This window comes from Botryllus schlosseri, chromosome 7 (assembly GCF_051294905.1).
Source record: "Botryllus schlosseri isolate E-star chromosome 7, Bs_hap1, whole genome shotgun sequence".
NCBI classification, from domain to species: Eukaryota; Metazoa; Chordata; class Ascidiacea; order Stolidobranchia; family Styelidae; genus Botryllus; species Botryllus schlosseri.
Genome location: NC_137242.1, coordinates 22,310,829 through 22,337,124, shown reverse-complemented (window position 1 = coordinate 22,337,124; position 26,296 = coordinate 22,310,829). Strand labels below are relative to the sequence as shown.

The 26,296-nt window shown below is 41.7% G+C and overlaps 1 protein-coding gene, 2 long non-coding RNA genes and 1 pseudogene across 4 annotated transcripts in view; 1 reads left to right on the top strand and 3 right to left on the bottom strand.

The window, feature by feature from the left end:
• LOC145442973 (uncharacterized) overlaps nucleotides 1–26,296 on the bottom strand; it is a 153,860-nt gene that overhangs the window by 122,494 nt on the left and 5,070 nt on the right. The gene's annotated exons all lie outside the window — the stretch shown is intronic.
• LOC145443012 (uncharacterized) overlaps nucleotides 3,165–26,296 on the top strand; it is a 70,473-nt gene continuing 47,341 nt past the window's right edge. Inside the window, exon 1 of the long non-coding RNA XR_013916266.1 lies at nucleotides 3,165–3,904. This is a non-coding gene — a long non-coding RNA (uncharacterized LOC145443012). The remainder of the gene's footprint in view (nucleotides 3,905–26,296) is intronic.
• Nucleotides 10,465–23,570, bottom strand: LOC145442809 (uncharacterized; annotated as a pseudogene). The gene is made up of 2 exons (XR_013916160.1): nucleotides 17,363–23,570; nucleotides 10,465–17,172 (listed from the first exon to the last, which is right to left on the bottom strand). The product of XR_013916160.1 is annotated as an uncharacterized LOC145442809 (transcript).
• On the bottom strand, nucleotides 23,639–25,776 carry LOC145442857 (52 kDa repressor of the inhibitor of the protein kinase-like). The gene is made up of 2 exons (XM_080320887.1): nucleotides 24,483–25,776; nucleotides 23,639–24,020 (listed from the first exon to the last, which is right to left on the bottom strand). The coding sequence occupies exons 1-2, from the start codon at nucleotides 25,335–25,337 to the stop codon at nucleotides 23,970–23,972; spliced, it is 906 nt and encodes a 301-aa protein (XP_080177013.1). The 5' UTR covers nucleotides 25,338–25,776; the 3' UTR covers nucleotides 23,639–23,969.

The following is a 26,296-nucleotide window of genomic DNA, read 5'->3' as shown; positions in this document are numbered from 1 at the left end:
CCGCACATTGAAAGTATGAAACTAATAATAATAATAAACTGAATTTGGCTCTTCTTCGCCAGCTGCTCCGCATAAGCGGTGTCTTACGAAAGTGTAGATATTGGGCGTGCTACAAGTCTTGGATGGGGAATGATAATCTAGATCGTAATATTTTGGCCTGGTGCCATAAATGCAGGCTATGTATGTATAGCTGTTACATATCTCTATTTAGGACGGGTATGAAGGGAAAATACATCAGTAAGGGATTGTACTCAGCAGTGTTGGGATGACTCGAGTCATGAAATTTGAGAAGTGACCCGAGACCCGTTTTGAGTTGGCAAAGACTGGCATAAGCGGTGTCTTACAAGCCTAGAAGTGTGTCGTGCTACATGTCGGCAGTTACGGAATCAAAAATAAGAGCCTGGTGTAAATGACCACTGTAGTCGAAAAACACTATGATTACCACAAACGACATTAGGGTTGAGTACTTGGTAAATGCGGATAATGCAAGTCTTCTCGCTTGTACGAACTTACGCGTAAGCTCCACTCTCGCACGCTGCGCATGCGCATACAATACACGTATATAATAACATACAGTCACTAAAATTGGACCTGGTACGACAGGGGTGGGCAAACTTTTGAGCTCGCGGGCCGCATTCAACATCTGAATTCATTCGCGGGCCGCACTATATAATGAGGTCATGCAGACAATATATTTGCTTATTTAAAACAAGCCAAATGTTGCTTCAATGATATCGTACACGCGTCGGAAACATATAGTGGCGAGATTTCATAGGCTGGCGGACCTCAATACCCAATTTGTCAAAACTATAGAGATGAAAGTAGGTTGGCCCGATTCCTAGAACAGGATTTGAATATAAATCTGTGAGCAGCGATCTATTCATAGATTTAGTAATTCAATTTTCGGCTCAGTTCCAGGACACATAATGCTGACAGCATCATAACCATGTTAGCTTCAAAAACCCTTCTACTATGTAATTCTACTAAATACATATCAATAACTATGAATGGGATGAAAAACCCTGCATCAATTCGATTTTTAGTGCGCATTTTATCAAAAAATTTTAAATGTTTCTTTAGACTCTCGCGGGCCGTAGTTTGCCCACCCCTGTAGTAAGCGAATAGTGGGGAGTCTCGACAGACTGGGGCCGCGGCCACATTATCATGTAAGACGAAAAACAGTCCGCGGGCCGGAGAAAATCCCTTCACGGGCCGTATGTTGCCTGTCCAAGTGCCCATGACATAAGAGATATGTTTGGATTTTTGAATTCCCACGCGCTGCTGCAAAGCGAAAGTCATAATTTATTCACCAGCGCTTTTGAAAGCACTTATGACGACGAGGTCGACTTTTTGGAGTTAGCTGCGAATATTGTCATGCCTTATGGCTGGCTTATACCTTCAAATTAGGAATCATATATATCAGAAGATTGCTAGCTTTTCGTACAAACCAATATGAGGCCTCTAGGGCGTACACAAATTAAGTAATGATCATGTGAAGTTGTTCAACTTCAGATTTTGAAAGGGTCAAGAGGCTGGTGCGGAGCAGTGAAAGCACGTTTGATCGTAATGCAACAGCGTTTGATGTTTTACTGTAGTTAGTTAATGTGTGTGTCACACTAAAGTTTGCGGATTTATCGCCACTAATCTACACTGAATCAAACGTTAACCGAAATCTTATAAATGTGTTGTTGCGTAGAAATCCCTGGCGCCAAAATGCCGGCTCCTAGGCTAATTGTAGCGTACCCCGACGGCCTTATACGATATCATAATCGGTCGAGATCTACTTCGTATGTCTTGGTATACGGAGACTCTACAAATTCCTGTCCAGGTATAACTTAACTTGAAAAATGTCTAATATACAATACCATACATTTCAATACACCTTATGAGATGATCGCATAAATGTCTGGCTGAGGAATTCTAGAGACGACTCAATCAACGCGGTGCTTTGTTCACCAATATGTGTATATAACGAATACTGTCAACGAAAAACTGCAAACAAGAAAGAACTGCAACAACAACTCAACAAATTTAAACGGGATAGTCGATACGTATTCCACGTAATAAATGTTCGAACGGATCGTTCCCGAATTTAAGACGCCACATAAATTCAAATAAATAGCTCTCAAGAACGGTTCTATGCGTGCCGCCTTCGCGTTTATTGCGCTGTTTGGCGCGGGCCCACATCGATTCGAGATGGTTTGTCGTGGCGTGGGTGACGGGGTCCACAAAGGTGAGCTGGTGGTTTACGGTAAGATGCTGGTACCCCAAGTTGCCAACCGTGTTGTAAGCGGCCCATAAATCTGAAATCACAGTCGTACCAGGCCGAACATACTGTTGTATGATTGGTAAAAGGGTACCAGCATCTCTTCGGTCAACCTCCACCAGAAAGCCATCTTTCGACTCAACGTCGACACCCCCGAACACCCATTGCGTCTTCACCCGCCTTCCGACATGATGCTTCCGTCTCGTAAACGCCGATTCATCGATCTCCACTATTCTTCCAGTGCCGCCGATCTGCATAGGGTTGTCGAGGAAATTGGAGGAATTAGAATAGATGTCCCGGATGTAATTCCTCCAGTTACAAATTGTCTCATCAGCCATCTTGCATTCTCGTCGAACATTCTTTTAGGTCGCCATTTCGTAAGAATAGAGGTAAAGTAGCTCAACGACGTCTTGCAGTTCCAAGTTGGCACCGAAAAAAAACTGCCATACCGTATTGGCAATTCTTTTTTGCAGGCGCGGGCCCGACATCTCCAGCGGAATCCGTCGCTGACTTTTGTCGACTTGAATTCCGCCATTTCTCCATTACAGTCTGGGCATGCCATCCGACTCGCAAGCAGTCCATATTGTCGGCACCAAGAAATCGTGCTGACTTTATTGCTTGTCGCCAAAGTTAGCTCCCTCCAATTTATGTGCGACGCACTGGGATATGCGTTCGCTGCCGCCATCATAAAGTCAATGTTACTCGGTCGGCGCAGCGTGGTATTTATGAATATAGGAGTGGGCATTATTACGTGTTTTATTTCCGATCCTTTTTACCGGAATATTCTGAAACCAACGTCAACTAGAGGGCAAGACTACTTCGCCAATGACAGAAAAAAGAAATCGACGATTTCTATTAAGATGTCCTTGATATGACATCTGTAACCCGTATGGCAATCCGGTAGTTCTCAAAATATTTGCAGCGCGTCCCAAATCTGAAGGGTGCTCATTAGGGTTGTTCAAAATTTGGAAAATGTTTGGAATTATGCGTGTCCATCGCTTATTCTGTAGATTGTTAAAAAACAATAATGGGCTTGAAAGAAGCTCCCAGGAAAGCCGCTAACATTTGTCTAAATGCGTTTGAAAGTCGTTGTTGAAGAGTGGGCGGGCAACCGACAGCAGAGGCGGGCAATCACGAAACCACGGTTCTTGATTGGGTAATCGGCTAAGCTTCACTGATTACTGCAACAGCTGACTCGGATTCGGGAGCTTCGCTTTACTAAATTGAAAGTCTGTTTTGCTGAGGTAGAGTCTGTTAGTAGCGGTTGTGGTTCTGTACAAGCGCGTTGTGGGTTGATGAATCATTAGTAGTACTGTAACACGTGTTCTTTGAATGCTTCAGAGTCGATAGCAGTAGTTAATGATTTGGAGCAACAATAGTGCAGTCATGGCAGAGGCAAAACGGCGAAAGATTGCACAGTGCACACATGCTGCAGCGAAGAACAAGATCCAAATCTGAGCAGTACTTGGTCGGATATACTTGCGATTACATCCGTGGCTCGAGATTACCTACTATACGAGAAGTAATGAGTTACTTGCTGCATCTGAAATAGCATCGTCCTCAGTCAACCCCTACTCATGAACTATGTACTGTGGTGGTGGATGATGTAATGACAGTGTGGAAAATGGCGAGAATTGCGTCAATGCAGAAATCACATGTGGTGCGATCACTTCAAAACCTGCACGAAAGATGGCGTGATCTGAAGAAGAATCCGAAACAGGAAAGTGATCCCAAGGGTAAGACAAGAAAATTCATTGATAATTTGGACAAGCTGTGGGATATTGGAAGTAGAGATGCCATAACAACAATAGAAAATGGCATTTATCTATCACATGAAAGAAAGCTTGAAGACATTGCATTTTATGAAGATCAACGGCAATCTCGCCAGTCAATAATTTTGGGAAGAGACAAAATTCTGGCTAAAGACCTCAAAAAGAAAACAGCAGCCATTGCAGATCAAACTGTTAAAAACGTTTCACACGACTCAAGTTGCTGTACTGGATGCTGTACCAGCTTTGGTTTTTGGCACCACAGCAAGCAACAGCGGCTGGAAGAAGAGTGCAGCGAAGATCCTTGAGGACCTTCTAGGAAAGAAGGTTTTTTAGCATGCGTGTCGGCACCATGTGTATGAGTTAGTAGTCAAAGACGTCTGGAAATGTTTATTTAGAAAAGCAACAACCGGACCAGAGAACACATGGTTTGCCCACCTTAAGAAGAGCTGGAGCAGTCTTGACAGAAAACAGCAATTCAAGACTCTGACTATTCCTATATGCTTTAAAGAACGAGCAGCAATGACCGTTGAGAACTTCAAGCTACTACTCGCCAGAAAAGATTTCTTCACACGGGATGACTACAAACAATGTGTGACTAATGCTCTTGCTCTTCTCGGTGCAGATGGAGATATACATCATCACAAACCTGGTGCAACACACCATGCAAGGTGGATAGGCACAATTCTGTATGCTCGGAAGATGTTCATGTTGGCTGATCAGTTACATTACAAATCTGAAGAAGTGGAACTGCTGCATCGCTTCAATTTATTTTTAGTTCTCTTTTATATCCCTGCCTGGGTTGCTTCCAGCATCGGTCGTTATGCAGCCGGTAATGACTTGAGATTCATCCAGGACATGTTGAGTTACAAGGAACATGATGAACAAGTTTCCAAAGCTGCTTCACAAAAGCTTTTAAAGCATGACTGGTATATCGTGGAGGAAACCGCTGTATATGCCTTGTTTTCGCCGATTGAAAGCAATGAAACCCGAGAAAATATGGCAAAGACGCTCCTGCAGGTAGAGGGAACTTCAAGTTTCAGGAGAGGCCCGCCCTCGTTGAATGCAACTGTACACATCAACAAGGACACTACTTTGTCTGATTTTATTGGGCCACAGTCGTGGTACATATTTGATGTTTTTGAATGCTCTGGGGCGTGGCTAGCTCAACCGGTTGATGTTTGGCACTTATCAGATTTCTGCACCAGAATGAGCTCCTACATCAGTTCTGTCAAAGTCGTTAATGATGCCGCAGAACGAGGTTTAAAGCTAAGCACAGACTATGCTGCAATCTTGACTGACAATGAACAACAAAGAGACCGTCTGCTTCAAGCTGTGGAACAGCATAGGAAGACAGTTGGAGACAGCAGGAAGTCAACTCTAATCAAAAGCCTGTAATCTGCAACTTGTGCCTGACAATGCAACACTGATCTGCAACTTACTTTTTTTAATGCCTTTTGTATATAGTGCTTTTCGCCTTCATTCAATTGTGAATAAAAAGTGTAATATGCGTTCGTTTATGGGTGAGACGTCGACTAGTCATAACAAGTACTACTGAGATGTTGACTCCTGGTGGTAAATTTTTGAGTTTCACTCACTGTCAGTAACTTTTGGAAAGGTTGAAGGTAGCAAGATGCATGCATCTAGTTTATTCGTATCTCAACTAGCGAGAGCACCTGTGCAATACATAGCACTTGACACATTCTTCAGGTAGATATTAACTTAGGCGGTTGCAATGTTGTACTATGGACTCTTGATGACAACATTAACAAAGGCAATATATCATGTCTGTAATGCCACCAACAGAAACGACTGCACAACAGCACGCAAAAATCGTTACCAGCAGTGTTCACAAAGTCGGTCTTTCAGCCAATCATTAGCTTATTATTACCGGCTTCAACCAATCAGGATTAATGGCTTCTCTTTGCCCGCCCACTTCATCGATTCCCCGCCCACTCGCCGACGGCTACTTTCAAACGCATTTAGACAAATATTACCGGCTTTCCTGCGAGCTTCTTTCAAGCCCATTATTGTTTTTTAACAATAATCTACAGAATAAGCGATGGACACGCAGAATTCCAAACATTTTCCAAATTTTGAACAACCCTAGTGTTCATACTGTTCATATCACTATATTTCTATTTTTGTAGTCAAGTCAGCTATACCCATTCCGACTACTTGCACTGCCTACGCAAGTGGTTGTATTTTGACTACTTTCACTTCTACTGAACAATTTTGTTGGCAGAATTACATACTTTATAGAAGTTATATTTTGGTAAGTATCAAGTATCAAGTTTTTGGATAGTTCGCCATTTGCATTTCAACTTTGGAACACTCTGAATATGAAGCAGCATGAAAAGAAATTCAGCACTATAATCCACAGCTGCAACACCTGTCCAACGGGACCGCGGTCGATTCCAGAATGCCTACATAAGTGTTGAAGGTTTATCCAGGCTCCTCCTCGTCCTCTCATCCGTGTAAGCGGTGTCTTAAAATAATTAGCATAGAAGTTGGCTCTGCTACATATCGGCAGCTACGAAATGAGAATGCACAAAATTGGCCTGGTGTAAATGACCGTAGTAGTTGACAAATATCGTGGATACCACAAACAAACAAACTAAAACGAGCATTAAGCTTGCCGATTACAAAAAATATTTACTCGAAAGCTTGCTCGATATATCAAGGTTTCAGTATGTCAATATTTTGTGGTGGCTGTTGGGGTGGGCGACGTAGGCTATGTGAACCGCCCCTGACTCCGTGACGCTGTGATGTAAGCTTTGCCCACAATCGATAGCAAGATCAAAATACACCACATAAGTAGTCAGCTTATCCAACAATGAGTTACCTACATCAACGAAATTGGTATCAAGAATGCATCCTTGTCTAATATAAAGCAATCTATTACACGTACGGGATATATCATGATTTAATATGTGTATCATATCATAAAAACCAAATCTTTCGGACTGGAGTGTTGGCTACGGCTACATGTACTTGTACAACTTGTTTTTAAAGTAATATATGCCGACCTGTGCTTCTACATCGTGGCATCATGTGGCCAGAGTCGTAGCTAGGTATAATGTACAGTACATTAAGAAAACTATAGTCGTGACAAGAATTCGTGTCACATAGGTCTATAGGACGACTATAGGTCAACAGCATTACATGAAGCTAAGGTATTGCGAAATCGATAGTGACGCAAGAGAGTCAACCAGAGGACAGCGCAGTTGTCTCAGTATGATACAAAAAGGCATCTGTCGACTTTGGTATCGGTGACCCTGAATTAGATTAATTACAGTATAGAGTCAGAATTCCAAATATTTCGTCATTCCATTGTCATTTGAATGTTATGCCTTTCCAATCTTAACATATCCCTGCGATTTGCGAATATAGCTACTAGAGATGAGCATGGATTAGGATTAGGTTTTGAAAAAACAGGATTTGTGAAATTTTGTCGGATTTGGATTAGACATTTTTCTCAGAACGGATTAGGATTTGGATTGGATTTACCTATTTTCTGGGAGAGAGAGAGAGAGAGAGAGAGATTGAAATGTCGTGTGACGAATGGCGACAAACTTTATTCGGATCAGTTATTAATGTACTTATGGTTACTAAGTTATCTTGAATCAAGTGAATCGTTGGTTGTGAAAGAAAATTTTCGAATCCCTCCATTGCATAAATAAGTATTTTTTCTGAATCTCCAGTTGGAATCGGACTAGGATTGGACATGGACTTGAATATGAGAAAGTTATGGATTAGGATTTGGATTTGGAGGTTCGGATTTGGATTGGATTAGGACATAGAAATTTCAAATCCGCTCATCTCTGATAGCTACCCCATCTACAGCGTGTAACTGTAAGTATACGTGTATTGGGAATATAATTCGACATACACATACGTATCAATTTAGAGGCCCATAATTTTATACACATATATACTAAGCAACGCCCTCGTTTATTGTGAGTTCTCCTGAATAAGCCTACTCCAGCATTTACCAACATAAGCAAAACTAAATGAAATTAGCCTGGCAGAGCCGGCATCCAGCATATAACAAATAGGTCAGATCGAATACATTTTGATTCTTCGATATATACTGTATCGCCGTGTCTCAGTGTGTCACATGTGGTTCAAAGTGCTGTCTGAGATTTCGCTCCAACATTGCATGTCGGAAAGCTATATATCCTCACGACGCAAGCCTGTAGCGCTGATTTGATATGGCAGTATTTTCATATCGCGGGCCATGACGAATGTGTGGAATTTACCTCACCTATATATTGACAGGGTCCTATTAATCAATCAAATATGTTTGTGATCGCGGTGCAGTAGGAACCACTAATAATTTAATCGGCGGTTCTATTATTTTTACCCGCGGCTCAAGTCAAGACAGACAATGCAAGGATGCCACTGGGATATATCGTAAAAATCCAGATGTTGACACTATCAATAAACCCGTAAAAACCCATATCCTATACAGGGATATCTAGAACTAGATATTCCTGTCCTATATTTCACTCAATTACTATGCGATCGCTGTGAAACTTGAAACTGACAGTCAGTTACAGTCATATAAAAAAGTTTTAGAACTTGAAATCTCCACGGTTCAAACAATAAATTTGGGTTGGTCAACACTACAAATCCCACAAAGATATGATGTTTTCCACGACGCGTTGCTATGAAACAATTAGTGCGTAGCGTCCATATGTGGGAAAATGTGACTGTCAATCATGAACTTCAGGGTATAGATAGGCTATAGCCTATAGGCTATATTCGAATGTGCTTTTGTAGGTTCATATATTTAAATTCTCCCCGTCATTATAACATCTTTGTTGATATTCTTCTCATTTCAACGTCGGGCTATTATATGCATGGCGCTAGCAGCATAAACATCAACCCTATAACGAGCATGCATATTGACAATCTCAAAAATTTTACTTGCTTTATTACAGAAGATTGCTCGAAAGATCCAGTTTTCCGTTTGTGAATGTTTAGGGACTTTTGCTGTGAGCTTGACCTGCGATCACATAACATCAAGAGCGAACTACCATAGGGCAGATGCGGTACCGATGGATCCAAAATTGCAAAATGATCTCTGACCCTCAAATCTTCTGCCGAGAATAGCAGCTCTTTTGCTGTCTCAACACTTTGATACGAGCTCTACCTATCGCGGACATTTACATCGAATCCTCCTTTTCAAAAAATATTTATGAACGTTTAAAATTTGTTGCCCGGTGGGACCAATGGCACACGACCACGGGCCCTATGAGATATACGCTCAAAACTCACATTTTTCAACTTGTTTTGTGTATTGTAATAATCTAAGCAAGTGGTTCTCAACCGACGGTCCGCGACTACATTCCTGCCGGTCCGCGAGGAATATTACAATTTTATACTTTAATTTCAAGATGAATTCTAAACTGATTCAAAACTTCTTGAGGTAACATTAGGGCTAGAAACATGTTCGATTCGACATAAAGTACAAAACGTTTCATTTGACGACATGCGAGCGACAAATACAGAACAGATACGAGCTCACTCATCGCTAAGCAGCGCAGTTTGATTATTCATTTTCGATTCATTTATTTTGTGCAGGACCGTAACTGGGGAACCTCAAACCGCCCAATTGGAGAGGGGCCGAGCTTGAAAAGGGCCCAAAATTTTTTCGAAAATGAATATAACTCTTAGCGTTTTATTTGAAACTTTTTCCAACATTTTTCAATTTCTTTTCGGGCTTTGCACGATATAGTGTCCCTGAATGTCTTGCTTATTAGGTGCCCTTCTAGAAATACGCATGATTTATAGGCATTTCGGCGTCAGTCATTGCCGCACCACGACGTATCCACACATAATGAAGTTAAGGTTAACATATATGGGACTCCGAAATTTGGGCCTAAAATTCGACCGCGAGAAAAGCGCTTCAGTCGTGAATGATCGAAAATTGTCGCCATTGTCGCGATAAGCTACGTAAACTCTCTACTTACGGTGATCAAGTGCAGGTGAAAATATCCACCCAAGTGTAGGGTCTTGGGGCCTTCGCCCCCGGAAGTTTGGCTTATCACCCTGTGGGGCCCCCAAGATCAACGTTTTGGGGGTGGGCTGACGAAGTGCTTTTTCGGACCGGATTTGCGGATAGCCGGTATAGCTGCTGTAATGTGTTTTCTTGCGGCACGCACTGTATTCGCAGTTGCCGGAGTAGCCTGCGTCTGGTGGCAGTGGGCAATTAGCAAGGTAGCACGACAAGGTACTTGGTTCGACTCCGATAGACTACGCTTCTTTTCTTGATATTGTCGGTCGGTATTGAGTTGGCGTGGCCGTTTAAACCCACGGCCTTTGGCGCGAAAAGCTGTAACCGACTCTCAGCGGTAGCACGTTTATCTGGACAAGGCAATTTTACCTCGACTTGGCAGACTCACTACCATAAAATCACATGGATGCCATCATGAATATTATTAAATACGATCAAAACCCTCCAAATGTCACTCTCTAGCATCATATAATTGCGAAAAACGGTTGCATACTTTACATTTTGGCTTCATTTCAATTTTTACAGTTCATCGGTCCGCCAGACGTTTTTTGAAATTTTACCGGTCCGCGAGGCGAAAAAGGTTGAGAACCACTGATCTAAGCTACAGCAAGTCAATGAAGAATGTTTCGTCGCCACCTTCAAGAATAAAATAGATTTTATATCAACTCAAATGTGGCGATAAAATCACGTTTTGATTTCTGTCGAAATTAACTTGCAAAATCAATGCCACATAATATTTCCCGGAAATCGACATTTTGACTTTCAAATACCTTGCAATAGCGATAAAACACCGCAGATAACTATGATTAACTGCCTCTATATATGTAAGCGTGTTTCCGTTGTTAGGTAATTAGTTGGTCCAACTATTTCGCTTGATTTAGGCTACGGTACCATATTGGTCCCCCACCCTATAAATATTGTAATTGAATAGAAAATTGTCCACTCGAGGATGGTATTGATTCGAAAAATATATGTCATTATATACCCTGATACAAGCCCTATACTTCACACCAAAAATAATTGCCAGTTAGTCTGGAAGGTGATATAGAAAAATGTCTTATGTTGATCCAAATTTATTTTACACCCCCTAAAACGTAAATCATTTAATTGTCACAGAGCCCACAACTCACGCAGGCCATTGACAAAATTTATTAGGTTCCAAACCCCAGCAGCCAATGTAGACGTGGAACTGAATATCACTGTGACATCATTCTCGTTGCGATTTGACCTGATGCAAACTTGTGGGCGAGCCAGGGGTAGGTCAAACGGAACTCAGTCACGACGAGTTCTACTTCAGAACATAGTTGGATACAAGAAACAACTGACAATCGTATAGCTAATTTGGTTACACCATAGCCATTATATTATAAGGCTATGGCTACAGGGTTGGTCTCGGCGATTAGATTTGTTGTCCCAGATAGGGCTGATAAGTTAGGAAATCAGTTTAGGATACATCAATTTATTCCTGCAACTACAGATACCAACACCGCAGGCTCAGTTGATCGTTGTTGGCACCAAGCTGATATATTACAATCTAGATTATCATTCCCTATGCAAGACTTGTAGCACGCCCCATATCTACGCTTTCGTAAGACACGGCTTATGCGGATCAGCTGGCGATGAGGAGCCAAATTCAATTTATTATTATTAGTTTCATACTTTCAATGTGCGGCGCGATACACAAGACAAAGTGAGACACAATGAGCAGATAGGAAGATACTGAAACAAACAAGTCCGATGTAAAATTGTGCGATCTTGATATATTCGGGTCATTACGGAGATATGTTTGAAAGACACTGTAAAATAAACGCAAGACACGCAATTTTGCAACCGACTCCAGAACGTGATACTGCCAAGAATCGAATTGATGTTCCATGCGTCGAATTCACCGCAAGGCAACTCCCCCATGCCCAGTTCACAATACCATCCCCATGCCCAGTTCACAATACCATGACTCGTGTGAAAACGCAAATGCTATATATCCGGCACCATCGTATTTTTGTTTTGGTGCTGTATTGTTTTACAGGTGCATTGGATGCTCGAAACCAAAAGCCGGGAAGATAAACGCCGGATAGTGACATATTGCTTGAGAGAGACATCATAAATAAGAGAAAATAAGTGTAAATGGTGAACACGGTTGGTTGTTTTACACGTGAAACACTATTAATTTTTACATATTCATGGGGAACATTCCTCGATGTGTGGGGAATAACGAAGATGTGCCTGTTTTTCAGCTCGCCTATAATGTGAAAGTTGCGTTACTGCCAAGTGGTGAAATCCAGAATAGTGCGTGTGAATGCCCAGCAGATGCCGGTCTTCACAGTACGTGCAAGCATATTGCAGCTATTCTCTTATTGCTTGCATGTTTCAAGGAGTCAGGCGCACTTAAGGTTGCAAACGGCTGTACTGACGCTCTTCAGACTTTTCACAGGCCTCGCAAGTTTCGTTTAGGTAAGACAAGGATGATCAAAAACAGGTTTATTATCTAAGATTCAGAGTAGGTTATTTATATATATATATATATATATATATATATATAATTTGATCAAAACTTGATGTAACAATTCTTGGATTTACAGCTTCTCCGGTTAAATGCCAAGACCTGTTTGTCCAAAAGAACGATGAGGATCCATGACCTTCAAAATTTCAAAACTGGCCTGGCTATAATGATTATGTCAGAAATCAAGTCATTGGTTTCAGCTTTTCTTCTGGCAAAGACCTTCCGATGCGGCATATGTACGAAAAAGCAAATTTGTTTTAAGCCACTTATGATCATAATTATTTTGGTATTGACTGGAGACAGTACTGGGTAGACTATTCTTTAAAGGTGCGATGCTTCTTTTCCTAGTCGGCCTAGTGGTAGTTATTCGTAACCATTAGGGTGGTTCAAAAATAACTTTTTTGGTCAAATCTTGCGGGTTACTCGATTAAATCGTCAGGTTGCCTGAAAAAACAATGTATACCAAATTTCAATCAATTCCAACCGGTAATCGCCGATTTCGTAGTGTTTTAAAAAAGTCAAAACTATCCCTATGATACAGTGCAACTGAAATAGCAACGGTACCGACGGCAATCATGTATATGACGGTGCCAGCGAAGCCAATGAGGTAACTGAAATATTATTCATATAATGTAGCTTTCTATATCATATTTATGAGACATTCTTAGTCTTCTGTATTTCATACACATTCTGGAATTATCTTTTGGTATGATGGAGAACAGTGAGATACATTTTGGAATTTGGCAAGCACTGGATTCATTTACCCTACATCGATATGATGAAAATCCAAAAGATGGCAAGATTTCATCATATGTTGAAAACATAATTACTAATCACAACCACCACCACCACCAATATTAACGAATGATTCCGAATAAATTGACATTCTAACATTTTCAACAACTACCCTTTGAGGAGAGTTTATTATGGGGGATTATCACCATATTCAGTATCCATCCATTGCCATGATGCGGTCTCAGAGAGCCTCGAGTGAACTTATCGACGAAGAATCGATCTGTGTCTCTTCACGGGATATTTTACTGCGCTTCGATCCAGCTTCATCTGACTCGTGGTTATGGCTTTGTCGTTTTCTAGTGTTAGATGTGTTTTGACAAGGTCGAAGGCGATTCTTCCCATAGCTCGGCTCTGCTCCAGCCTTCTTCATTTTATGTTTAGAGCTTCGCCACTTACATAGACCAGGATCTTTAACGCGAAATGCGTATTCACGTGGTCGACGCTGACGTTCCAAAAATATACAATCGTCTTCATTTAATCGCTTCATTACACCTGCTGTCGAAATGTCAAACAAATTGGTCAACATAATTTTAAAATATTTCTCCTCATCAATCGTCCTTTGGGATACGTGTTCACCGGGACGGGTTTTACGCATAATTCTACAATATCTTCTCCATAGCTGATTCACTTTGTATGTTACTGACTTCCTACTTTTACAACATGGTAAACCCGGTGTTGTGGTTTCAAGAAGACTGCTCCAGATAGCTTCCAGCTCTTTCCAGATACGTATTGCCACCTGATTTTTAGTCAGCCGCTGTACTTTCAAGTGAAATACATATCTTTGCATCACTTCATGAGTAGAAGGGAGTCTCACAGAAGAAAATGTTTCACTTCTTGCCTTCCCTATAAGAGGCACGTAAACATCGTTGGATCGACGCTCCATATATTCCACAGGCTCTCTAATTCAATTCTGTAATAAAACTAAAACAAGAGGAAATAGGCACTGGTTTCTACTCCCTACACTACTAAATCAATTCAGCGTATACCAGCCACGCCTGAAGCGTCATTTGTTATGGTTTCTCCAAAGTACTCCTGAAGTGGCGACGGCTCGAGGTATCACCGTTGCGGCAACATTGACACGCTCATGTTTTAGTGGGTTATGTGACATGTTTTCACAGTATGATACTCAGAATGGTGTGATATATATTTTATTACTCATGTCAAGACTAAGAATGTCTCATAAATATGATATAGAAAGCTACATTATATGAATAATATTTCAGTTACCTCATTGGCTTCGCTGGCACCGTCATATGCATGATTGCCGTCGGTACCGTTGCTATTTCAGTTGCACTGTATCATAGGGATAGTTTCGACTTTTTTAAAACACTACGAAATCGGCGATTACCGGTTGGAATTGATTGAAATTTGGTATACATTGTTTTTTCAGGCAACCTGACGATTTAATCGAGTAAGCCGCAAGATTTGACCAAAAAAGTTATTTTTGAACCACCCTAGTAACCATGTACTTCCATTGCACCTCATCATCACTCTGCACCACTGTAGAATGTTTCTTTTAAATGAAATTGTCTATTTTGTTCCCAGATTACAGAAAAAGAAGCCGGACAGATTCAGTCTGCTACAAGACAACAAAGCCACAGCAGTTTGTGGATTCGTCACAGAGAATGCCGATTAACAGCAAGTCACTTCGGCACCATTTTCCATCTCACAGCCCGACGTGATTTCCATTCTCTGTGTAACACCATCCTTAATCCCCAAAAACTCAATGTTCAGCCAATTATTCATGGAAAGACACCTATGAGCCAATAGCGAGGCGGGCATTTGAGGAGGAGATGTGTGTTTACTGTAGACTCGTCGGGTCTCTGGATATTGCCGTCGTTTCCCTACCTTATGGCTACTCCAGATGGGTTAGTGGGGTCTACCCACACCATAGACATTAAATGCTCATACACTGCCCGTGAAAACCATATTGCACCAGGGAAAGACTTCTCATTCCTCGAGTTCAGGTCTGATGGGAGAATGGCATTACGTAGGTCGCACCCATACTGCTTGGCATTACGTAGGTCGCACCCATACTGCTTGGCATTACGTAGGTCGCACCCATACTACTCTCAGATACAAGGAGGCCTGGCACTAAGCAAGAGGGATGCTTGCTACTTCATTGTGTACACCCCTGTAATGGAAAACCGTGCATATTGATCGAGGAGGTGCAGTATGATGACAAATTTTGAAAGGAGTACCTTTTGCCTAAGCTCAACCACTATCGGGGATACATTGCTGCAAACGCTGCAGCACTGAATTAGTGCCATATTTCATCTACTTCCAATGCTAATTGTTCTTTGTATAAAAGTTTTTGTAATTATACAGCAAATTCTCAGGCCTCAACTCTAGACACAGTATGACTATAGTAATTGCGGTAACTTGATCAGGAGTGGGCTGGCATATACAACTGTAAGGGCTTCGGCGTAATCGGCACAACCTGGAGAGCATAATCATATATAATATAGCCTGGACTTTCTTGCGCGCATTCATACTCCCAAGGTATCAAAAATTCATTTTTTTTCTGCAAGGAGGGTATCAAAATACAGAAGTACACAGTCATACCACAATGGCTCACCTCGGTTAGTCCTGAAAAATTGAGGTAAATATGTAACCATAAGCTACATACCATCAAGTAGTAGAAGAAACTTCCGTCATGACAAAACACAGCCAACTGTGAAGCACGTTCAAGAGTATATCTAATATTTATAAATCTATGCGTATTTGTCAACGTATACGCCTACGGAAGTTGGTTAGCCATGAAGCACACAAAAATCAGTTTGTGTCCGATGGCAACTTTGTTCCATTGAAGTTCATTCTTTAAAATTTTGAAGGTCTTACTTCTACCTATGATACGCTCGATGTGTATCCTTTTCGAGGCAACTCGGCGGTCGTGAAATAATACTTCCTCATCAAATTGGTTTTTGTCCCCAAGCAAAAGTGGAGTATTTACAAAGTATTTGCAAATAAATCCTGCACCAATAATCCGCGATCAGCCATGATGCTGTCCCGTCGCTGGAGCTTGCTTTTATCTGTTATTAGCACAGATCTCTCCATAATTTGTCTATCGGTCGTCCTACCACCATAAGTATCGGACACATAAGAGACAAGGCCAGAGGGAGAACAGCCGATGATGGTTTTCAAGGTGTTGTGAGGGCTTTTCAATGGGAACTTCGGTCGCATCTAATATTACTCTGGTAGAAGGAAATTCTTGCTGAAATCTTGTGGCATGTGTTCTTGTGTCAGCTCAGACGATGGCCAGGTGTTCGACTCTTTCAACTGGTGGTACATGAAATTGACCCACATGTTGAACAACTGACCTACTCGAACTTTGCTGATGTTGAATGAGTCGTCTTTTGCCTGGCGAAGTTTCATGAGAGTTGGATAGAGTTGCTCTCGGGGAGACAGACGGCTGCATTGACTTTTTAATTAATGGGCAGCTGGACCAAGAACATTAGAAAAAAAATCAAAGTGATGGTAATCATCAAATCCAGTGTAATATTTCACAGCTTCGGGTTTGTCTTTCAAGCTGTCCAATCTCAATCCATGTGATGGCATCAAACAACATTGAGTCGTTTCGTCAACATGTCCATCGTTTACAGACATATTCAATTGATTACTGCACCCCTCATTATCATTATCGATTACGACCTCTTCGCTAAACCCTATTACTGGGTTTAAATTCGAGTGGATGTTGTCAGGACAAATACCTTCAAATGGATCATGATGCCTGCGCTTTGCTCTTCCTACCCTTCCTTTGCAGACCGTCCAAATGGGAAAATAGAAGGCACTGCACCGTCGCGCAATAATTTCCTCTCAGCTGTAAACAGAAAAACGAAAATGAATGAATGAATTTCTGGTATTGAGACAGATAAAACGAGGGACTTGTTCAACCAAATATACAGCTGTTCAATAACTCCTGGCTTATATACTACCTAACGGAAAGCAACATGTACCAGCTGGGCTGGAGCATTCGATGCCCAACGGCAATCAAGAAATTTCATCCTTACCATTTCCATCGTCACGATAGTCGACCTCCACAAAATGTGCGCTACAAACACGAGCGCTTGGGCCCGGCTGCCCCAGTTCTTGGTCAAGCCTTCGTATCACCACTATCCACTTCTTTCTGGTGTCTTCGCGAGTCGGAAATCGGTGACCGCCGGCATTTGAGCAACGGGGAACAGAACAACACGGCATCACTACTACCTCTATTACTACTCTACTACTATAACTACTCCACTACTACTACTACCACTCCAATACTACTTCTACTTATAGATAACTAACCTACGGATAGATACCCAACACCGTCGTCACGCTTGCCTGCTCGGAGGAAAATACCGCTCAGCAATCTGAACGCAACGTAATTGCGAATCCCATAGCTGACGACCCGAGCGCTCAAATTGAATAAAGTTGATCTTATTTGAACGCTATTGTCGCACTGATTCCGAAAATATACATCAAAACCCGATCGGGCCAATGGAACCGCCTCGAAATACACCTCACAGTCTGAAAATTAGCATTGTTCTGAACAATCGAAGACACGCAAGGGTTATTGTTGTTCTGAACAATCGAAGACACGCAAGGGTTATTGTTATGGTCATTGTGGTGCGTCGATGCGATTGTCTGGAACAATGCCGATTTTCAGACTTTGAACGCTATTTCGGGCTGGTTCTTTTGCCTTGATGAAAGTTTAATGCAGGGGTTCTCAACTTCCCTTGTATAACGGGCCGCATTTTACCAGCAGAAGACGGTGCGGGCCGCAGAAAACTATTTACATGTATTTGTGGGCTACTGTTAAACTTGGGCTAATGTAGCCTATTTACTAGTCGTATACGACCATGTAGTACGTTTTATGCAGTCGAAAGCATTAATGGACAACGTTCGTAAGTTTGCAGCGGCCACTTGTTGTGAGACTATGTATCTTTTTGCGACGCAAGTAAATCCCTTCATTGTATTCGATACCAAGTCGGTATATTCAACTTCAAACCCTTCCACCAGAGAACCAAACTCTCTGTTTGAATGCGTGACAGGGCATGTTTAGAATTACTGTAACTTTTGCGTTACGGAGGCCATTATCACATTGAGCTTTGAGCGAGCGATATGAGAAGACGTCTGGTGATCGGGGCCTTTTCTGAGGAAACCATCAATCAACCCTTTTTCTTTCCTTCCAAGCCTGGGGCACTGCAGCTCTCAGTGATAAGATAAGAAGTCTGGCGTTTGTGGTCATTTCTGAGCAATTAACCCTTCCTTCCTTTCATGGATGGGGCAGCAACTGGAGTCAGCTTTGTCAAGTTGATATTATGCTGGTCACCTCCCCACGTTTGCCCAGCCTGCATTTCCTCTGCATATAAGTCCACTCTGCATAACTAATCATCTGGTTGAATTTTATGAATGTCGGTGGATTCGTCTGAGGCTGGGTTAAAGTAGTCTACGCGGCAACTTGTTTCGGAGCATGCGATTAAAGATCAATTGACATTGATGTTTTTCGTCTGGTCACGATTGAAGCAGACGACTGTATCTTTGCAATTCGTCGGGTGATGTTGTCCTTGCTACTAAGTTCCGGAAACAGCAAATATTCGCACATAATGTTGAGGTTTTATTGAAATACCGCCTTCTCTAGCAGATTTCTTGGGTTTAGCGATATTTCAATCAATTTTGAACGATGCATCTGTAACGTCGTCGGCAATCTCAACAACCGTTCGCAGTGACTCTAACACTCTTTAAAATGTAGGCCTACTACGTAGCGGAATTCTTTTGAACTAGAGTCCAGTCGAATACTGATTCAAAACAATAACTATCTGAAGTCAAGCATATATCAAGAAACGAGATCACATTAAAGCAGTGGTTCTCAAACTATTTTGGCAGGCCCCCGTTTTTGATAGGGTGCCCCCTCATCGTCATATAACAAAATTTGAGTCTGGTTGCGTTTTGTTATATGACGATGAGGGGGGCACCATGGTTGCATTTTGTTATATGACGATGAGGGGGCACCCTGACTGCTAGCAACACAAACGGCTAGTTCAATGGCATGGAAGGTCAAGGCTGTTGATGAGATAATTCTCAAATATGAAATTCTGACTATATACACCGAGAAATAACTAGGAATCGGAGATAAATTGCGCCCAGCGCAATTTTTTTTCAGTTGACCGCAGCTTCACGCCCCCGCCGCCCCCTTCAGATGCTTTCAGGCCCCCAAGCAGCGCGTCCTCCCGTTTGAGAACCACTGCTTTCAAGAATGAGTAATCTAACGAAAGAGAGACGGTGCGATAAGAGAACTAAGTATCTAAATTAATTTGTAAAATTACTGTGTCTTAGTAATTGCGTTTATAATGAAACATGTCGCGGGCCGCAAAATAACGGTCTGCGGGCCGTGGGTTGAGAACCCCTGGTTTACTGTATATTTTCGGAATCAGTGCGACAGTAGCTTTCTAATAAGATCAACTTTATTTAATTTGAGTGCTCGGGTCGTCAGCTATGGGATTGGCAATTACGTTGAGTTCAGATTGCTGAGCAGTATTTTCCTCCGAGCAAGCAAGCGTGACGACGGGTGTTGGGTATCTATCCGTAAGTTACAGGGTTGCCAGACAGCTTTTGAGGAAAAGGGCCAAACCATTTCAAAAAAAGGGCCAAACTGGTTTAAAACACCCAAATTGGTCAATAACGTTGTTAAACGATGCATAATAACGTTAACAACGACATTAACGTTGCAATATCACCCATAGACCTTTTGCCAATTACAGGAATTTCCTGATTTATATTGCTAATACTGTTGCAGGACACTAAATCCACTACACCGGTTGATAGCATTGTAGGACACCGAATCGTAACTAGAATAACTGCTATTATGTCAAGCCTTTTCCAACTGAATATTGTCAAATAAAACTTCTTGTGTTTCAATATTGGTCTGTTTTAACCATTCAAACACAGTCCACATTCTATAAGAACAATGCCAAATCTTCGTCTTCAACAGTGTTTCCACTCGAATCTTTGGCATAAACGATATCTGCCGTGAAATTTTGCAGCATTTTTGGTGTTGCTTGAAAGTTCTCACAGCACTTGTTTGAAAGCATAAGATTTGCTCTTATCCTTACAATAGCATCCAGAAGTTTTAGCTGCATGCGGTTTCTTGCTTTTGTTTTGACCGATGTAACAAGGGAGAATATTCTCTCCACAACAGCATTGCTCGCTGGAGTTACAAGGCATTTTAATGCATACATTGCAAGCTCCTTGAATGAATCATCATAAAGCACTCCGACCCAAAATTATTCACTGTCGTGTGGAATTCCATGTGCCTTGAATGGTGCCGCTATGAAGATAACCTTTCTGTATTGTTCCTCAATCATACCGATATTATCCCCTGCTAAGTGCAAAGTGGCAGTTTTGCAAAAGCCGGTCTTGATGCTTGGTTGAGAAGAACCACAGGATTCAATAATGACAAATTCTTGAAAGTATCTTTGACAGGGGGAAGTCTCTTGGAAACTTGACAATCTGCTTCCTCAAGCATAGATAGACACCTTGTCTTAACATTGTTTACTTCTTGGAGTGCTTTGACATTCTTTTTTTGGACATGGTTACATTCTGTTATAAATTTGACTCCGAAATCAACATCATGTATGTTTCTTTTCCTGGTACAAGATGTGTGGATCCGCTCTTGTTTGCTGAAAAAGACTGTTCACGCTTTCAAATTCTTGCACAATTGGTGTTGCAAACACAAAAATATAAGTAATTGCTGTCATCAGATAGCATTTCCTTTAGAAGTCGAGCCTTGTACTTTCCATCCATCTTCTTTGTAGCTAATTCTGCACTGGTAAAGTAGGCCTTGAGCTCCTGCCAATTCATTGAAATGTTAAACATCACCTTCCCCCTTACTAACAATCTGGTCGATGATAGTTTTTCAAATGGCAGTGGAATACTTGACATCGGCTCAACAGCTGTTGTGGCATTCATGACAAGAAATAGCTCCTTATATGCCTCCCTCCTTAACTCACTGTTACAAAACCATCGTGGTATTTCTGAAAGCATAAATCCAATGTTTGATGGCAGTTTTGAAAATGCATACTGAATGCATAATGCAAGTGAGTGACAGGTACATTTGAGTTGCACACATTGTGGGGACACTTTCTCCAACCTAGACCACACAGAATTGTTGCAACCAAGCATCGCTGAAGCTCCATTTGAGGCAAAACCAGTCCAGTTTGCTAGACTTTGATTGATGCTTGTAATTTCTGCATCAATCAAATTGAAAAGATTTTCTCCTGTTGCTTCAAGTACAGGAATTAAACCCAGAAATGCAGTGATTATTTCATTCCTTTTTTCACTTAAGTAGCAAAAAGGAGATACACAAATGCTTTTGGATAGAGATGTCAGTTGATTCATCGACAATAATGGCATATTTCTTATCTTTTAAATCAATTAAATCCGACTTCATGGAAGGTGAAATGATGTTCTTTATTAAGCATGTACACTTAGTTCTATGCATCTTGATTTCTTCCAAAGTGCTACCTTTTCCATGTGTTACCATGATTTCTCCAAGGTGGTCAATCGAACGAATAGCACTGTGACAGGTTACGCTTACGGCAATCTGAAGTTCAGCCATTTTGAGTTCATCATTTTGGCTGCTTGAACTCTTAACAACTTTTAGCGAAGTTTGCCCTTTCAATGGAACTCTCCTCATATGTTTATCGGACTTCTCATGCCTCATCATGGTAGTATGGCATAACCTGCAATATGCATCTTCTGAACCATCACTCGCCTTCTTTAACCAAACAAATTTCTTTTCCCATTTACTATTATACTTCCGCCCTTTATCATAACTGCTCTTCCACTGGCCCTTTGCTGATGATGCCATACTCAAATTGACTTAGCTAGCTAGCTTATGGTAAAAAAACTACAAAACTGAATAGGGTTGCTAGATAACTTTTGATAGAATACATCAAGCACTGAATACATCAAGCACTGTCTGTAACCGCAGTAACGTTCTATTCTCAGTACACGACCTCGTTGCGCTGTCGGCAGACTAATTTTGACTATGCATGTTGTAAATCAGATGCGTCTTCTTGAGTGAAATAATACTATAGATACCACAAATTCCCATTAACAAACAAACACAAATTCCCATCAACAAACGGAGCAAATTAATATAATGCCAAATCTTTATGAATTGATGACAGATTAATTACACATTGAAGTCTAATATGATACCTAAGTAGCCTAAGTGCCTTACTAAACTATATTCAACCCTATACAACGGAAAACTAAACATTCCCTTTAGCACAGCGCACGGTTCCTGATCAATCAAGCAAAGCACGTACAGTACAACTGGTAAGACCCAATACAAGCATTCAAGCGTCATCAGGAGGAAGCACTCTGCGCAAACAATGTCTAAAACGATACCGCTTTTCACGTTTGGTTTCTGGAATTATATTCATTTAAATAGCTAGTTTGATTATAGATAACTAACCTACGGAGTTATCTATAGTTTGATAATATGTGCCAACTGCTTCCAAATAGGCCAAATATCGAAAAAAGGGGGCCCAAGGACCAAAGATTTTTTTGGGGACTAACTGCCTCTAAAAAGGGCCAATCTGGCAACACTGGTAGGTTAGTTATCTATATTCTACTACACTTCCTGCGTCGTCGTCGTAGTTACGTAAACAAAGGACCAGTCGCACGCGCGCCCTCTAGTGACCGCAACTTCGGTTACCCTCTCATTAATCTTGAAATTTTCTTCACACTCCGCGGAATTCAACATAACCTAATTTCTCGATTTTAATATAGTAGCGCCCTTCTCACTCTTAGCCGGAATCGTGCGTTGCGCACGAAAGAAATTTGTTTATGGTACATTTGGACGATTTTAATATATTTCCACTACCGATACAATCGACTATCCTGATCGGGGGTCAAGAAAATAACAGCATGCAACCAAGTGGCCCACCCGAAGATGCATTATCATTTATAACTTGCCCTAAATTTTCAAAAGCACTCTCTCAATGAACCCTACCGGTGTATCTGATCACATGGGATAAGAGAGGATAAATATTTGATAATAATATGTGATACTGCTACTATTAATTACGGAATTCATTCGTGAATATGAAAAATTTTCGCGCTCGGCACGACAATATGCAATCCCAGCATCTATTCATAACATTGCGACTCGCGATTTCGATACGTACGAAAAAGGCTTTTGTTAAAAGTATAATCGTCCGGACTCCGTAGTTCACCGGCAATGGATGTGGACAGATTACCATAGGTATTTCGCGTCCAGTTAGTTCATTACGGCTATGCCCGGGAATGCGGCCTCAGGCTACATGAGTAATCGAACTGCGCCGTGTTTAGCAAAAAGGTAGCCTACCTCTGTATTAGATGATGTTCTCTTTTTGACATGACGAAAAGTGTAGGGGGGTCAGGGAGCGCAATATTTTCAACCATCCCCAAGGGGGGCGCATGTCCAGAAAGGTTGAGAACCGCTGCTCTAAAGCATGGTTCTTTACGGCAGCTTCACTGTCACTTCGCAGCCCCCTCACTAGAATTGGGATATCATATTTACGAACAACAATTAAGACAGTTTCGAAAATAGATGAAAATTTGTTTTCTACGTTGGCCATCATATCTTTAAAAGTGTCTAAAACATTTAGACACCGTTTCCGCGCATTTTATGATATCCTAGACACCATTTCCGCGTATTTTATGATAAATGTAACGCCCTGGTGATCACATTGTGTTGTCATTGAGCTGTTTCTAGAATGTTCGGTAGGAGAGTTGCACGTGGAAGTCTGGGAGAAGGAGAAGTGCTTGGTCTGGCTGGGAGTGCTGGTTGTGAGCGAGTATGTTGGGTTTGAAGTTGAAGTAGTAGTTTAAGTGGGGTACGTAGTACAGTAGGAAGTGTCTAGGGTTGACAAGGCTACTGGGGTTTGTGTAGTGATTATGTGTGTAACGTAGTTAGTTGAGTAGTGTGCCAATGTGTATGTTTTGCGGTGTTATGTCGTTGTATGAATATATGCGTATGAAGCAATATGGATTTGTGTTACCGGTGCGTCCGATCACGAAAAGGCGAGGTCCCGAGCCCACGAACACGACGAAGTCCCTGTTAGGTTTTGCATGCCGTATCAGGGACGCCACAATAACCATATTTTTGACTTGTAGTGCAACGGAAAGAGTATGTGTTGTTCCGAAAACTGTAACCAGCATGTTCAAGCACGATAAGAAATCCAATGTCCGTAGTATTCTCTGCTGACATTCTACTGCCGATTCTCTCGTAGAGGCATTGTCGTTGCCATTTTCGATCTCGCCTAGAGAATGGACGACAGCAGAATACAATTTCCAAAAGAGAATGACAGCTTCATGGCGCTCCACCCAACGCGTATCGCAAAGCGATACCACTTTATTCCTCCGTGATTCCGGGAAAATAGCAGTAATAGCCGCATGTAATATTTTATTCATCTTCGGGCTGTTGGAGAAAAAAACAATGACTTCACGGACGCTTTCAAGCGTTCTTTTTATGGATGCATTGCCACATGCATGCAACAGGACGAGGTTAAGGCAGTGGGAACTGCAACGTGTATAGGTCTCTGCAGGGTAGTCTTGACGCACAAGAGCTTGCACGCCATTGAAGCAGCCACGCATATTCGCCGCTCCGTCATAACCCTTTCCTCGCATGTTTCTCGGCTCAATGTTCCACGAAGTCAAGGTTTGTATTAAAAGGTTCGCCAACGCTCTACCTGTAAGATCCTTGACTTCGACGAACCCAAGTAAATCTTCGCGAAGCATTCCGTCCATATTTTTGTCAAAGTCTACATATCTAACACTCAACGAAAATTGCACAAGCTGAGCGACGTCACTCGTCTCGTCAGCGAGAATAGAAAAATATTTCGCGGCAGCAACTCTCTCCACGATTTGTTTTCTAATCAGATTGCCAGAGATATCAACTATCTCATTCTGAATCATGGCGCCAGAGATATCAACCATCTCATTCTGAATCATGGCGCTTGTATATTTGGCATTGCTGGGACAAGTGGCAAAATGGTCGGACAATTATTTATTGCCCGAGCTCATGGAGAATCGCAGAAGCGCACGAAAATGCCCTTCATTGTACGACTGTAATTGATCATCCGCATCACTAACTATAGCGCCAGAATCGCGGTGACCACCAGTGGTGCCACTCCTAGTGTTTTGACACTAGATCTAGTATTTTTTTCGGTCGTTCTAGTGTTTTTTTAGCAAAAATTCGCTAATCTAGTGTTTTTCTGCAAACTGAATGACCACTAAGAACTTTGAATAGACCAGAAATGGGAAAACTATTTTGTCCTGTCCACGAAAGCAGAAACGTTATAAAAATATTGACTTGACTGACATAATATTGAGGGCGCTTTTCATCTTTGACGTTGAAGACGACGCACTGTGAGGGATTAGGGTTGCTAAACATTCCAGAAAGTCAAAAGAACAACTTTTTCAAAAAATTTATAGAAAAGGGAATACCGGCGTGGGCCATTTCCACGCCACGATGCACCAAGAAATATAAAGTTTCAGGCCATGTAACATGCGACTCCAAGAAGTGTGCCAGAACGATAGGGAGTGAGAAAACCTGTGCCGAAAAGGACTGCGCTTATGCTGACCGAAAACTTTGCTATATATAAGCCTGCAAAATACCAGGGTTGTAACCAAGTCACAAGCAATGTTCCCTCTAATTTTTGACGATTCTGCGCGCACTAACCAACCCACTGTGCGGTACCTTGGACTTGGAAAAAGGTCATCAGTTTGGATGTTTTGTGTGCAACTTGGATTTTCTTTGCCCAGAGACCGTGTAAGCTCTGCGAAATTGCGAAAGTGCGCAGCGTAGACTTGGAGGAACATTGGTCACAAGTCAATCGCATTTTCATAGTTTTGACCCGAGTCAAGTCGAGTCATTCTGAATTCACCACCGAGTCAAGTACAAGTACAAG